At 34.0% G+C, this 13869-nt stretch overlaps 1 protein-coding gene across 2 annotated transcripts in view; it reads left to right on the top strand.

Moving 5' to 3' along the window:
* LOC127834164 (uncharacterized) overlaps positions 1-10388 on the top strand; it is a 40867-nt gene extending 30479 nt beyond the window's left edge. For both annotated transcript variants that reach the window (XM_052359800.1, XM_052359799.1), the window contains exons 12-18: positions 3150-3245; positions 3811-3853; positions 5900-6014; positions 6512-6608; positions 8269-8338; positions 8813-8916; positions 9749-10388. In XM_052359800.1, coding sequence (XP_052215760.1) covers positions 3150-3245; positions 3811-3853; positions 5900-6014; positions 6512-6608; positions 8269-8338; positions 8813-8916; positions 9749-10028 — 805 coding nt within the window. In that variant the 3' untranslated portion in view covers positions 10029-10388. The remainder of the gene's footprint in view (positions 1-3149; positions 3246-3810; positions 3854-5899; positions 6015-6511; positions 6609-8268; positions 8339-8812; positions 8917-9748) is intronic.
* Positions 10389-13869: the final 3481 nt, after the last annotated feature.

Below are 13869 nucleotides of genomic sequence, written 5' to 3'. Positions count from 1 at the left end.
AACATGTATTAAACTAAAATTCAACTTCTCCCACCAAATATGTATATACACACTATTTGTTTTATAGCGCGGCAAGGTGATAATAAACTGGTGAAGATTTTGTCTAAATATATTATATGTTAATTATTTGCAAACAAAATTATTTTTAACTTATTGATTAAAAAAATAAAACAAAATAATTTGTTTTATGTTGACACTTGACGATCAAGAGATAAATAATTGCAGCATAAAATATTGCAGAAAGTAATTGATTTGTTTAAATTGTTAAGCCTTTTTATTCAAACATGGTTGTCAAATTCAAACTGCTTGTAAACTTTAGCTTGTTTATTTATTTTGGTGATTATCCATGCTTTTCATGAACAATTTAACTTTTAAACGTCATAAGCTGGACAAGTCCTTTTGAGGACTAAAACAAAGTATCTTGTGCAGTATTCCAATTAAAAATAAATAATTCATTTAACAATGAAAAATAATCATGATAAATACCTTACCACTTTTGTACAAGAAATGCTTTGTTGTTTATTATTAAATGTTTTTTTTCAATTGGGGTGTACTATTTTTTATAAACAAAATTAAATGCTTGTCATTTTCATTTTCTTTCGCAGGAAAATTGGCCACAAAATGCAAACAATAATCTGAAAAATAACTTTGTTCAATGTCATTTGCTTTTTTTGCAAAATATAAGTTCATAATGGTTTATGTCATGTTTTTGTAAAATTTTGACTAAAATATTTAAAGATGGTTTGTCCTTGGGACACCGTGTGTGTGCCTTTAACAAAAATGTGGAAAGGGTTGAGTTACTCCCACCATATTTATATGGTTTGTCATGAAGGGTGTCAATGCAGATTATCTTGCATGAACTGTCTTGATTAATTTATTCACACAAAGTCTTAAGAAAAATTCAGCTCAATAACTTGGAAACAAAAAAGTGGAGCTGTTGCAATGGTGCTTCATATACAGATACATACAAATGTAAGAGTCATGCTCTGTGAAAAAAGGGTTTTATGCATATGCATACAATTTTGTCCCAGATTAGCCTGTGCAGTCCGCACAGGCTAATCAGGGACGACACTTTGTTTGATGATATTTTTTGTTTAAAGAAAGTCTCTTCTTAGCAAAAATCTAGTTTAGGCAGAAAGTGTTGCCAATGATTGGCCTGTGTGGACTGCACAGGCTAATCTGGGACAACACATTACACACATGCATTAAACTCTTTTTTCACAGAGCTTGGCTCATATATATTATATTGATTGCCTGCTGTGGTTTACATATAGGGTGTTTAAGGTCAAGTGTGCCATTACTAAAAAAAGGAAATGTTTTCTGCTCAATAATACGAAAGGCTATTGAAATGAGACTTAATTTGTATATACATTATATTGAGACTTTGCTTTGGATTGTATATAGGATGGGGATGTCAATGTATACGTTACTTTAAATAATAAATTACAATTATTATCAATTAAAAAAATATAGCTGTTTGAAAAAAAAGGTTTCCTTGATCTTCAATGTTTCTTCATTTTTCCTGTCTTAAAGGAAATACACAGTGTATGCCCCTTTAATATCAGACTCGTTCTTGAATGACACTTTTCGTCTTAAATTGATTTCTTCTTAGAAGAGAATTCCTTCATTCAAAAAATACCATAAAGGCGGAATGTTACATATTTTATCCCATTTTCAACGCGACATTGACGGTATAACACGTCATGGAATATACTAGCCTGTATTCAACCTTGTGGGATATACCTGTCCCGTGCACGGACTACTTTTTACTTTACCACTGATTGATTTTTCATAAGAAATACAGTCGAGAAAACTTTAGCTTCAAAATTATGAGACCTTCAATCTTTAAATCTAGTCATATGACATAATTTTTCGCCATCCGTATAATGAATCAGCTGATTGATGGCGTCATAAAATGACATACTTTTTGCATCATTTTCCCCCCCAAAAATTTGACGATTTATTATAAACGCGACTTATTTCACATGTACATGTACTGTATATCGACATATTTGAATTGTAAATTTATCACATTTTATTTTGTGTAGAGTCTAATGTGCATTGTTAATAATACTTGCATATACTTTTGACATTTAAGAATGTACAACAAGCCATACCACAGACAAATAAAACATTGTGCAAGTTTAAACATAATTATGTTTGTATGCAGAAATCTGCAAATGCAACCAAGTTTATCAATTGCTATTATTTGATAAACTGCTCCGGTTCATTTTAACAGCAGTAATGTACATAGAGTACATGACGTAGCGTGTGACGAAGAAGAAAGTTTATTCAGTTTGTAAACTCATTTGAATATAGTGATAGGAGGGCATAAGGGTCTTTATTTAACTGTGCTAAAATAATTATTAAAGACCCTAGATGCAAAATTGTCAATTATTGAGTTAAATGGATTATTAGATGGATTTTAAAGGATAATTAAAGGTAAGATTTTGTTTTGGTTTTTGTTTGTACTTTTCTCGTGCCCTGTTCTTGGGGAAATAATTTTATCATGCGCGCCATTGATGCATCGGATCTCACACGGCATACCCATAACATATAAAAACACATTCTGCTGGTCCTTAAATTCGTCGTCCGAAGTCGGAAAACGTTTTTGCCCTGTATATTAAGGCAAATAAAGTGTCAGTTGCTGCAATTTTCTGTTTACTCGTTGAAATTGTCAAGGTCGTCAATGGTGTACATGTATGTTGACATCAACATCATTTTGTAAGGAGCAATCGCCGCCATATTGGATTTTGATCATTTTCTTTCGAAAATAAAATGAATTATAGTAAAGTAAAATCTTCGTTTCGCGGTCGTAATGTGTTACAATTCGCATACTGCGTAGAATTAAATCAAGGCATATGGTGATATTTTTACTTGTTTTACAGTTTTTGTATGAATTTTTTTAAGACTATTTTGGGTATATTTATATCACTACGCGTGGTTACATTCGATTCGATTTTAAGCGCTTTTAAGACTGAATTAAAATTATTGTTAAGGTTATTAGATCTATTTATGTTAAATGTCATGTTGAAAAAAATCAAATGGGATAAATAACCTAGTATTCTCTGAGTTTACACTTTACACACATGCATTAAGCCCTGTTTTCCCACAAAGTGGTTCATATGTTTCATATTGGTATGTTACAGGAGCTGGGCAGTGTTAGACATTGTACCTCAGTTGCAGACCTATCCCTGTAACCAGGGCAACCAGACTGTCTGCTTTAATGAGATTTCTTTAGAGAGGTAGTGGAATACTTTTTGTATTTGCAGTTTGTGTAATGGACTTTTTCATAATTTGATAATGTCACTTCAATGGAACAAAAAAGCATAAGAATAATAATGATGAATATCTGTAAAAATATATACACTTTTAAATTTCTATTGTAATCTGTGATTTAGAAGTTTAAACATTGTCAAATTGGCAATATCTGAACTGGTCCCTTTAATATTTGCTTGACTTATTTACATGTAAGCATCAGTCAATATGATAGTGAGAATGCTCACTTGAAAGAATGGATGCAGGAAAATAAGTTGAACTGTAAAAATCATACTTCATATCAATAAAATACATTCCTACTTAAGTTAATATATTATGGTGATTCTAGACACAATTAAGTTACCAATGGATAACATTTTTAAAGCTGCCTTAAGTCTTGTTAATGTAAGCACATTGTTTATAATGCCAGGACCACTAAAGTCCTTGATGCACCTTACAATTTTGCAATATTTGTAACACAGTTATTACATAGAATATAACAATAACATGTATATAAAAGTAAATTATCTTTGAATTCTTCTGTCATTTTAGTTCAGCAATAAAGGGAGAAATTTCAACCATTCCATTAACAACTGTAAGTAGAGTTCTGTATACTGAGTGGAAACTTCACAAATATGTATTTTTATGCACCCCTGTAAAGAAGAGGGGGTATATTGTTTTGCTGGATGTCTATTGCTCAGTCAGTCTGTCTGTCTTTAGACCAGTTTGTTTCCGACTAATAACTCGTCAACAAATTGTTTGACGGGCTTGATACTTCACATGTGCATTGGCCTTGGACAGAAGATGACCTCTATTGAAATTGGGGTGACTTGGTCAAAGGTCAAGGCCACTGTCACAATAAGTGAAAATCGTTTAGGATCAATAACTTATCAACAAATTGACGAATTTGCTGGATAATATGCGTGTGCATTGGACTTCCACAGTAACCGCTATTGAAATTGGGGTCACTAGGTCAAAGGTCATGGTCACTGTCACAATGAGGGGGAGATGGGTTCTGATCAATAACTTGTCAACGAAGTGACCGATTGGCTTGATATGTCCTATATGCAATGGCCTTGGCCAGTAGATGACCTCTATTGAAATTGGGGTCACTATGACGAAGCTCAAGGTCACTGTCAGAATAAGTGTTAAAATTGTTTCCGATCAATAACTTGTCAACAAATTGACTGATTGGCTTGATACTTCACATGTGGATTGGCCTTGGTCAGTGGAGTATCCCTTTTCAAACTAGGGTCAGTAGTTCAAAGTCTGTTTTGGGGGCATATTTCTCCAACCACAAAACTCTTGTTATGTATGTATTGATGGCTTCCAGTCTGGCCTAGTGCGAGCACAGAGAGTACACCATAATTTTCACAATAAGAAAATTAAGGGATAATCTTTGGATTAACGGCTTTCCTTTGACGTCAGACTTTTAGAAAAATGGATGCCATGCATAAGAACCATAACTCTACACTTTCTTAAAATAAAGAGTTATTGCCCTTTGTTGTTTTTGTATGATGTACCTTTTCAGTGCTATATACCAGGTACAGTACAAGATTTCAACATCAAACTTCATGCATGTTTAGATATAAATGAGGAAAATTTCCTTGCACAAGAACAGAATTCCTACACTTTCTTAAGAAAAGTCATTACCCTATTTTGTTTCTTGTATGATGTATTATTTCAGGGCTTTATCTGAGATACGTTAAAAGTTTTCCAAATGAAACTTCATGGGTGTATGGATATCAATAAGGAGAATTGCAATTTCAGGATTATACTATAAACCAAGAGATTTGCGTCCATCCAAAATCACAATTTTATTTGGCGGGAGATATCAATTCAACCAATTTTGCTTGTTGGTTTTTTTACATTGTATCTTCTAAAAGTGAAAATAATAATAAAAGAAAACAAAGTAATGAAGAAATCTTACTCTTAGAGATATGATCTCATGAGTCAACTTTGACTCCTGATTGAGTCTTAGGAACTCTTGCAGGGTGTTAATACAGTTGATATAATGGGCAATCACCATGCAACTTTACTTGAGCAAACAACTTTTTGTCCGCAGTGATGCACACATTCCTGAGTTATTTGCTCTTGACATTAGCTGACATAGTGATGGGGGGATATTTGTCACTTTTGTGACCATTTTCCAGGTTATTTTATTTGAAAATGCTAAGTATCATCGTCTGAAATTATAGGCAGTCAACATGAAGAGGAGTTGTAGGCATGCATATGAAAATGCAACCATGTAGTTACAGGCATGCAACCTGGAAACACATTTAAAGTTATTGGCATGCAACATGAAATTGGAGCATAAGTTGTAGTCATGCAATATCATAAACGTTTAGCATAACTTATAGTCATGCAACATGAAAGTTAAGCATAAGTTATGGGCATGCAACATGAATGTTTAGCATAACTTGTAGTTATGCAACATGAAAGTTTAGCATAAGTTATAGATGTGCAACATGAAAGTTTAGCAAAAGTTATAGACATGCAGCATGAAAGTTTAACATAAGTTATAATCATTCAACATGAAAGTGACTTCTCAATTAAAGCCATGCAGCATGAAAGTGAGATCAGCATAAGTTATCAGCATGCACCATCAAGTCATTCAAACCATGTCCTTACTTATTTCAAGGTGATAAACCAGGCGTACCCAGGGTTCCGGTGGGTGGCGATCCTTGTTGAGTTGTTTATCGTTGTCAGCATCACCGTCTCCTACCTGACCATAGGGGCAGTGTTGCATCATACATGTACGTTGAAACAAACAAAGTGTGTTGCTCAGTCCCACATTGTTAGAAAAAAAAAAATTCACATAATTACTCACTTGATTTGAGCTTTATATTTGTATTTGGCATTTGTTTTTGTCTTCCATTGTACACTTAAAACTGTGATGGTCTTCTTTACAAAAAATTAACTGAAATTGACATTTAATGTTTTGTTTACCATCACTCTCTATAGTACATAGTAGTAATCTTAATGTTTTTGTATTGTATTTTAACCATGACGATACTGTTGCAAACAACAATGGCACGATATTCATGATACAGAGTTACCTTTCCTTCGCGTTTTACAGTGAGTGGTTCGGTGACCTCCCTTTGGGAGAAGGACTCCATGGCAACCTACTCTCTATAGTACATAGTAGTAATCTTAATGTATTTGTATTGTTTTGTAACCATGACGATACTGTTGCAAACAACAATGGCACGATATTCATGATACACAGTTACCTTTCCTTCGCCTTTTACAGTGAGTGGTTGGGTGACCTCCCTTTGGGAGAAGGACTCCATGGCAACCTACAGGGACCGGTTAAAACCACCCAGATGCATCTGCTGCACATCGCAGTGGTATGGTAGAGAGGCCTGCAGAGCTCATATTTATTAACTTAGTCGCTTAGTTTATAATACAAACACAATCTTTAATTGAAAGTAATAACTATAATGGTCATTTAAGGTATTGGGTAAATTGGAGTATTGGGCTTTAACTGGTGCCGAAACTGACAAATAAGAGGATAAATCAAAACTTACTTTAGCAGAAGGTTAGTTGAAAGTTGTTTCAGTTTTTTAACTGTTGGCCCTTACACCATTTGTTTTTGCATAATAGTATATAGAGAAAGTCTTTAAGCCTGATAATCTATATTTATGTGCTGGTTACTTACAAGGAACGGAAGATGTTTAAATCTATTTATTTGAGCTCAATTGTATCAAAAGCCTATGGCTTATATAAACACTCTTTGAGTCCACTTCCTTGGCCAAGAACCAGTACTTGGTGTCTTTTGGGGAAATCTAAAGAATGCTCCCACGGTGGGGATCGAACCCGTCACCTCCTGGTCGCTAGGGGGACACCATATCCCTTACACCACGACGACCTCAAATTGCTTTTTAATTGCATTGAGTTTAACAGATAGGGCAATTTCGTCTTTATTCGGTTGAATCTTGATATCTTTTTAAATATAAATTAATATCAACATTAAGTGTAAATACAATTCCATGTTTGTCTATCACATGCAGCAAACAATATAACAAAGGTGATACATCTGTTTTTGTTTTTGTTTGTTGTTTTTTCTATGAAAACAACGCATTTTCACTGACTTGAGTAATTTTAATTCATTGTTTATGTATTGTGTTGTCGGATGTGTCTTGAGTCGTTTTTGGTCGACCTTTGTATCAGATATTGACCTTTAATAATTGCACAATTACCTACCGTAGATTTATTTGAAATTATTGATGTTGTAACACGTCTTTTCAAATTACTGTGAAATATACTTCCCTTTGAGTTCTGTTTATTTTTTATCTTTTTGACACTGTTTTAAATGTGTTCATGCACTTGCTTGCTTCCATCTTAAAAGTCTTCGAAGACACAAGTGTTCTGATAAAATTGGAATCTTTCAGCAACATTGAAGAAATCGATTATTTATACTAAACTTTATTAAGTAATCACGGACAATATAACATCTTACACCCCAAAAATAACATAATTCAAATTAAAAATAATAGACAACACAATCAATAACGATACATTTTATTACAAGCAAATCGGTAACTGAACATAGCGTTCCGATACACGGTACGGGCCAATACAGTCTTTAGTCCATGAAGATTGGCAGATAAGCTTATTTGCTCGGCATAAATGCCTGACATTTTTTACATGTACTTATTGGGGCCAGGTTTTTCTGAACTACTTGATTTCACAAAAGAACATATTTTGCTGTATATCAGAGTATGGAAAACCTCTAGGTTTATCCAAAGTTGTGTTTTTGTATTGCGTCAGCCTAACTGATGAGAGAATATTAAAGATCAATTTTTTTAGTAATTGTTTTCTTCTTTAAAAAATCAAGATAACTGAAAATAATACAGATTTGAAACTGATACAAGGCATATCCTTGTCAAACTGGGCTAAATGCTCATACATGACGTGCCGAACAAAAATGCCAAAGTTAATTGGAACTTATTGTAATTATAACAAAATATAATAGTGCATTTTCTTGTTCAAATCCTGTCCTTTCAGTGTATGTAGCTCTGTGCTGTCATTCCTTGCATTTGGCATCGTGTTCGTCATAGCCATGCTGGATCCGCAGGTAAATGGTTTAGAAATAAAAAGACTCAATAAATAACAGGTCAAGCCTTGAAACAACACATCGCCATTGTGTCCATATTTTAGTCTCGTTCTGAGAAAACTGGGCATAATGCATGTGCGTAAAGTGTCGTCCCAGATTAGCCTGTGCAGTACGCACAGGCTAATCAGGGACGACACTTTACGCCTAAATTGGATTTTTGCTATGAAGAGACTTCATTTAAACGAAAAATGTCATAAAAGCGGAAAGTGTCGTCCCTGATTAGCCTGTGCGGACTGCACAGGCTAATCTGCGAAGACACTACGCACATGCATTAAGCCCAGTTTTCTCAGAATGCGACTCATTTTATGATAATAGGCAACAAACCAAGATCTTGTCTGGTTCTTTCAAATTTGTTGTCACCAAAATTCAAGCCATGATAATACTCTCTGTTGGTGTATTATTTCAGTTTCCATGGTAACGCTCTCTTTGTTGCAGGGCTTTCTGGATATTTTGGAGAAGTTTGCCTCATTCACCATCAACCTGGAGGTGGCACTGTTCATATTTCTGATGCTGCTTCGGTCCAGAAATACAGAAAACAGGTCAGTGAGTTTGAAAAGTTGAGATTGACAGTGTATGCCTTTGATCATTATAATCCCCACAGGATTGACTCTCGTTAATTTGATGCTTTGCCCTTCAAATGTTATAAGTTGTGGAACAAACTATTCCAACATTTTTTGAGCAATTAGATTTCAACTTAAAAAAATGTCTTCACCAGGAAGTGCAGAAATGCAAGACACTTTTCTTCTACCTCAGCTATAGATTCACTCCTGGGTAATCTTGTTAATTAATCCTTTGCATGCTGGGAAATTTGTCATCTGCTAAAATGTCGTGTGCTGAATATCTAAAATTAGCATTTTCTTCATTTTTTTTCAAAGAATACTATCAGAATAGCAAACAGTTTGGATCCTGATGAGACGCCACGTTCTGTGGCGTCTCATCTGGATCCAAACTGTTTGCAAAGGCCTTCAAAACTCGGTTCCAGCACTGAAAGAGTTAACATAGCTGCCTAATCAGTGTTTAGGTATATGCCAAGTTTGCAAAAGCTTTAGTTGATATTATCTTGTGTTTAACCTGACAGGCAAAAGTATTAACTACATCATATATGTATTATTACGCATATACAATTCTGATTGTTATGTTAGAATATTGACTCTTTTGAAAGTCTGCATGCAACAATTTAACATTTCTTCGCCAATGAAGATATTTGATTGAGCATGTTTTCGGGATCATTAATGTGATTGCAGTGACAATGTTACAGAGGTATAAATATAAAAGTGGAACTCAAAGTTATGCATGTTTTTCTAAGACAAAAGTCTTCTATGTCGTGTATGTTAAAAGGCTATTAAATAATTTCTTATTTTCTTATTCCAGAAAACTGAATATTCCTGTGCCGATGCCAGATTGTGTTTACTATCTTGTGTTCTTGATTCCCGCATATTTCGGGTTTGCTGTTGGCTATGATGTGTTTAACACCATTAGAGACATCGTTCACGGGCAGACCAGTTCATCTCAGGGGAAAATTATAACAGATGGGATGACTGGACTTTCCACAAATAGCACTGCTTCAATCATGACTTCATACATGACACCATTCAATTTGACATCCATTTTTACCACGACAATGTCTGCAATAACTAACATAGGAAATTAGTTAACTTGCTGAATTATGTAAAAAAATTAACGTATCCAACAGACTTTAATAGCTTTTTGTCTGTGTAGCTAACCTTTTCACAGACCACGCTCAGTGTGCTTTTGTCATCATTTTTGTCTGTCTTTCATCATTTACATTCCAACAAGATTAAGGAAACCTGTTAATTGTGTATTAGAAAAAATTGACAACTGCTCATGTTTGGTTGGAAGGTAGGATTCTAGGTCTGGTAGCTCAAGATGCAGACAGTTGTTCGTACATTCTAGAAGAAACAATACCTAACATGATGCCGACGAGTTTCTCTCGTTGATTGCAATTTCATTTGTAAGAAACAAAATATCATATCTCTTGTATTGAACCTAGCTAAAGCAGGCATGGCGAAATTAGAAAAAATCTGCCGGTCATCCGGACAGGCATTTCAGAAAATGTGCCGGTCCGGAGAAAATTTAGCCGGACCGTAAAGCAACAACAACTTAACAAGAAAATTCAAAAATGGCAGCGATCACATCTTGATCTCTTTATTCAACCAGCCGTTAAATTGATTTTAATCGCTTAGAGGTTACACTGGCAGCTAATTGGTGTTAATCGGTTGTGTAATGTCAATCATGTTGTGAAAAATTCGCGTGTCAGTTTTTATTACATGTATTCCCTATTAGAACGGTTCGGTGCGATAATTTCAATAACGTATGTGCAAGCCGAATAATTATCAAATTAAAGTTATTCGCAACGATTTAAACATTCTTACTTTAATATGATTGCAGTTTGGAGCGGCTGTTAAAATATACTGCGCACAGTACAAAACACGTTACCTGACATTTAATGATTAAGGCATTTCATTTTTCAGAACGTTTACTAGTAATTAATTAAATAAAAAAGACGATTTATTTACATGCTAACGCAGTGTAATTGTTAACAGAGATTCATTTTCATTTTTGACCAGTATCAGAAAGTCCCCGGGAAGCACGTTTTTTTACATAGCACTGCATATGATGCAATAAAAACATTTCTTTGTACATGTATCGTATTGCATTCAATCTAAATTTAAATTCGCTCGTCCAATGAAAGCTCTGCCCCATAATGCACTGTACTCTTTACACTTATGAAAAATGGCGTATGCATATGGTTGTGTTTATCACGATACCATATTTTATTGTCCTTATCCTACTCGAAAAATATGTCAAAGCTATCAAGATCTTTTTTGTTAGAACGCAGTTGGCGATTTTGCAAACGAGTTTAAAGTAGGTGTTGTGTAACAAGTTGGATTTGCTAATTGTACGTTACAAACCTACAGCAAACATCAAAACAACGAGCGATTTCATTTTCATGATGTAGTAAGCGATTTGCTCTTCGAATTTTCAACTTGAAAAAAAAAAGATTTGTTTGCAATCATTTCACATTTTGCCGGTCACCAGGACCGACATTCTTGTTAAACCTGCCGGACCAAATTGAAATCTGCCGGTCAGGACCGGCGGACCGGCAATTTCGCCAAGCCTGCTAAAGGGAGTTTCTATGCCCCCCTTGCCTTTATTGTTAAATGATCTGCCAATTATATTATTGATTTTTTACTGTTGTGATGTGCATAATGAGATTTTGAATATCCAGTTATATTATCGTATATTTGTTAAAGGGATCTTTTCACGCTTTGGTAAATTGACAAAATTGAAAAAAGTTGTTTCAGATTCGCAAATTTTCGTGTTAGTTATGATATTTGTGAGGAAACAGTAATACTGAACATTTACCATGCTTTAATATAGCCATTATATGCATCTTTTGACGATTATAAAACCTAAAAATTATAAAGCGTTGCAACGCGAAACGATTGAATAATTTGGAGAGTTCTGTTTTTGTCGTTAAATTTTGTATAACTACGAAGATTGCTTATATAAGGTATAAAATACATGAAGTATGTGTACTCGGCGGGATAGCTCAGTAGGCTAAAGCGTTTTTACTTCAGGACTCTGGCAGGACTCCAGGGGTTGCTGGTTCGAAACCTGCTCCGGGCAATGTTCTTTTCCTTTTTTTAATTTTATTCTTGATTTTTTACTGGAGCTTTTACGATCCATTGTTTACATTTATCAATATAAAGCATTTAATGAAATAGTTAAAAAATGCCAAAATCTGTGAAAAGGCCCCTTTAAATTGTCATAGTTTTGCAATTTCAAATTATGTGCTCTTTGTTGTTATTTATAATGTGTGGTTGAAGGCATATTTTCCCCTTCACATCGTGTACATGTATCAATGTAACAGTAAGTCAAGGACTTAGAATTGTTTATAGGATGGCAGTGTTCTATATGTTTTGTTTGTGTGGGCTTAAAAAACAAACAATTTAAAACCTTATTACACCTGAACTTCTTTCATCATTTTCTATATTACTTGTGGGAAGAATTGTATTGACTTGTGTTATGTGAACTTTTTTCTAAACAACTGGCATTTATTTTAATTATTTTGCTCATTATTCTTGATTTGAATTAATTTGAAATAGGATAAGAAAGACCATTTACTGGTAATAAATTAAGATACGTTATTGTTTTATCTCAAGGACTTTAATGCAATTACTCTTAATCACATGGCCGAGTTAACATGGTAAGTTTTTATATTTTTATTGTACAAATGATGTCTTGGAACCTTATAATCATTGCATAAATGTGACAGTTAGTTTGCTTTTTCAAAAAAATTATTATTTATGAAAATATCACATAAAAATTACCTGACAATGTGCAGTGTGTTTTTATGTAGAAGTAACATAAATTATTTAAGATATTTTGACATTCCATGTTATTAAATTTTTATGGAGTGCGGAAGGTACATACTCAGATGTTTTATATTCACGCGACACTGCTATACTGAATGTACCTAAAGTACCATTTAACAGTTTGTGGGTCACTTGCTTATCCTTCAAGACTTTGGTAGAAAACCTCCCAGCATTCTGCGCTGTTATAATAGATGTTCGTGAAATACACTGTATGAGCATGTGTTTGTATTTTGATTTAAGTTTATGATTAATGAGATCCTTATGAGCCTAAGGCTGCATTGTGTGTTTGGACCCGGAGTGTGTCCCAGCATTCTTGCTTAACTAGCTTACCAGACTCATGAAAGTTGTGACAAATTTTGAATATACATGTATCATCAATTTCCAGCTATTTAGTTGTAACTGAAAGATTTTCAATTTTGAGGTGGTTTTGTGTTGTCAGGGGAAACCGGAGAACCCGGATGGGACAGCCAAGAGTACATGGCAGTCTTACAAAGTCATAATATTATGTATGATAAAAGTGACACAGTTTATGTACTATTTATTTATGTTTTTATTTGGACAATCTACATTATAATTTTCAAAGAAATTGCAGACGATATGTATCAGTGTAAAATATTATTTAGCATTTTAGGAGCATTTAAGTAGGGGACCATTGCCAATCAAAAAAGATCAAGAATGTTGTTATTACTCGCTTGACCATTCCATATTTCAGTATTGTAATGGGAATAAGAACATAAATCGTCACAAATGTTAGATGCGAATTTGATACAATTCATATATACAAATGATTCAACACTTGTTAAGAGTAAAATTGTCATGGGGTGGAATACAAACTGTTCAAAATGAATTTTTGCATTGGAAACATAAGAAGGGAATACAACTGTCTGATAATCTCCTATTTATGACAAGTGTACATTTGCCGATACAATATGGGACAAAAGTAACGAAATACTAAACGTAATATTGTTTAAAAGGCCCAGGCAAAAAGTATTTGTTACTGTGTTAATAATTCTAGGAAGAATCAAACGCCAGAAACATAAAGCGAAAAATACTTAATAACATCTGTTAACAACAAATAGCACAGTATTTAAT

This window comes from Dreissena polymorpha, chromosome 6 (genome assembly GCF_020536995.1).
Source record: "Dreissena polymorpha isolate Duluth1 chromosome 6, UMN_Dpol_1.0, whole genome shotgun sequence".
Lineage (NCBI taxonomy): Eukaryota > Metazoa > Mollusca > Bivalvia > Myida > Dreissenidae > Dreissena > Dreissena polymorpha.
This window is presented reverse-complemented; position numbering and strand designations above follow the sequence as displayed.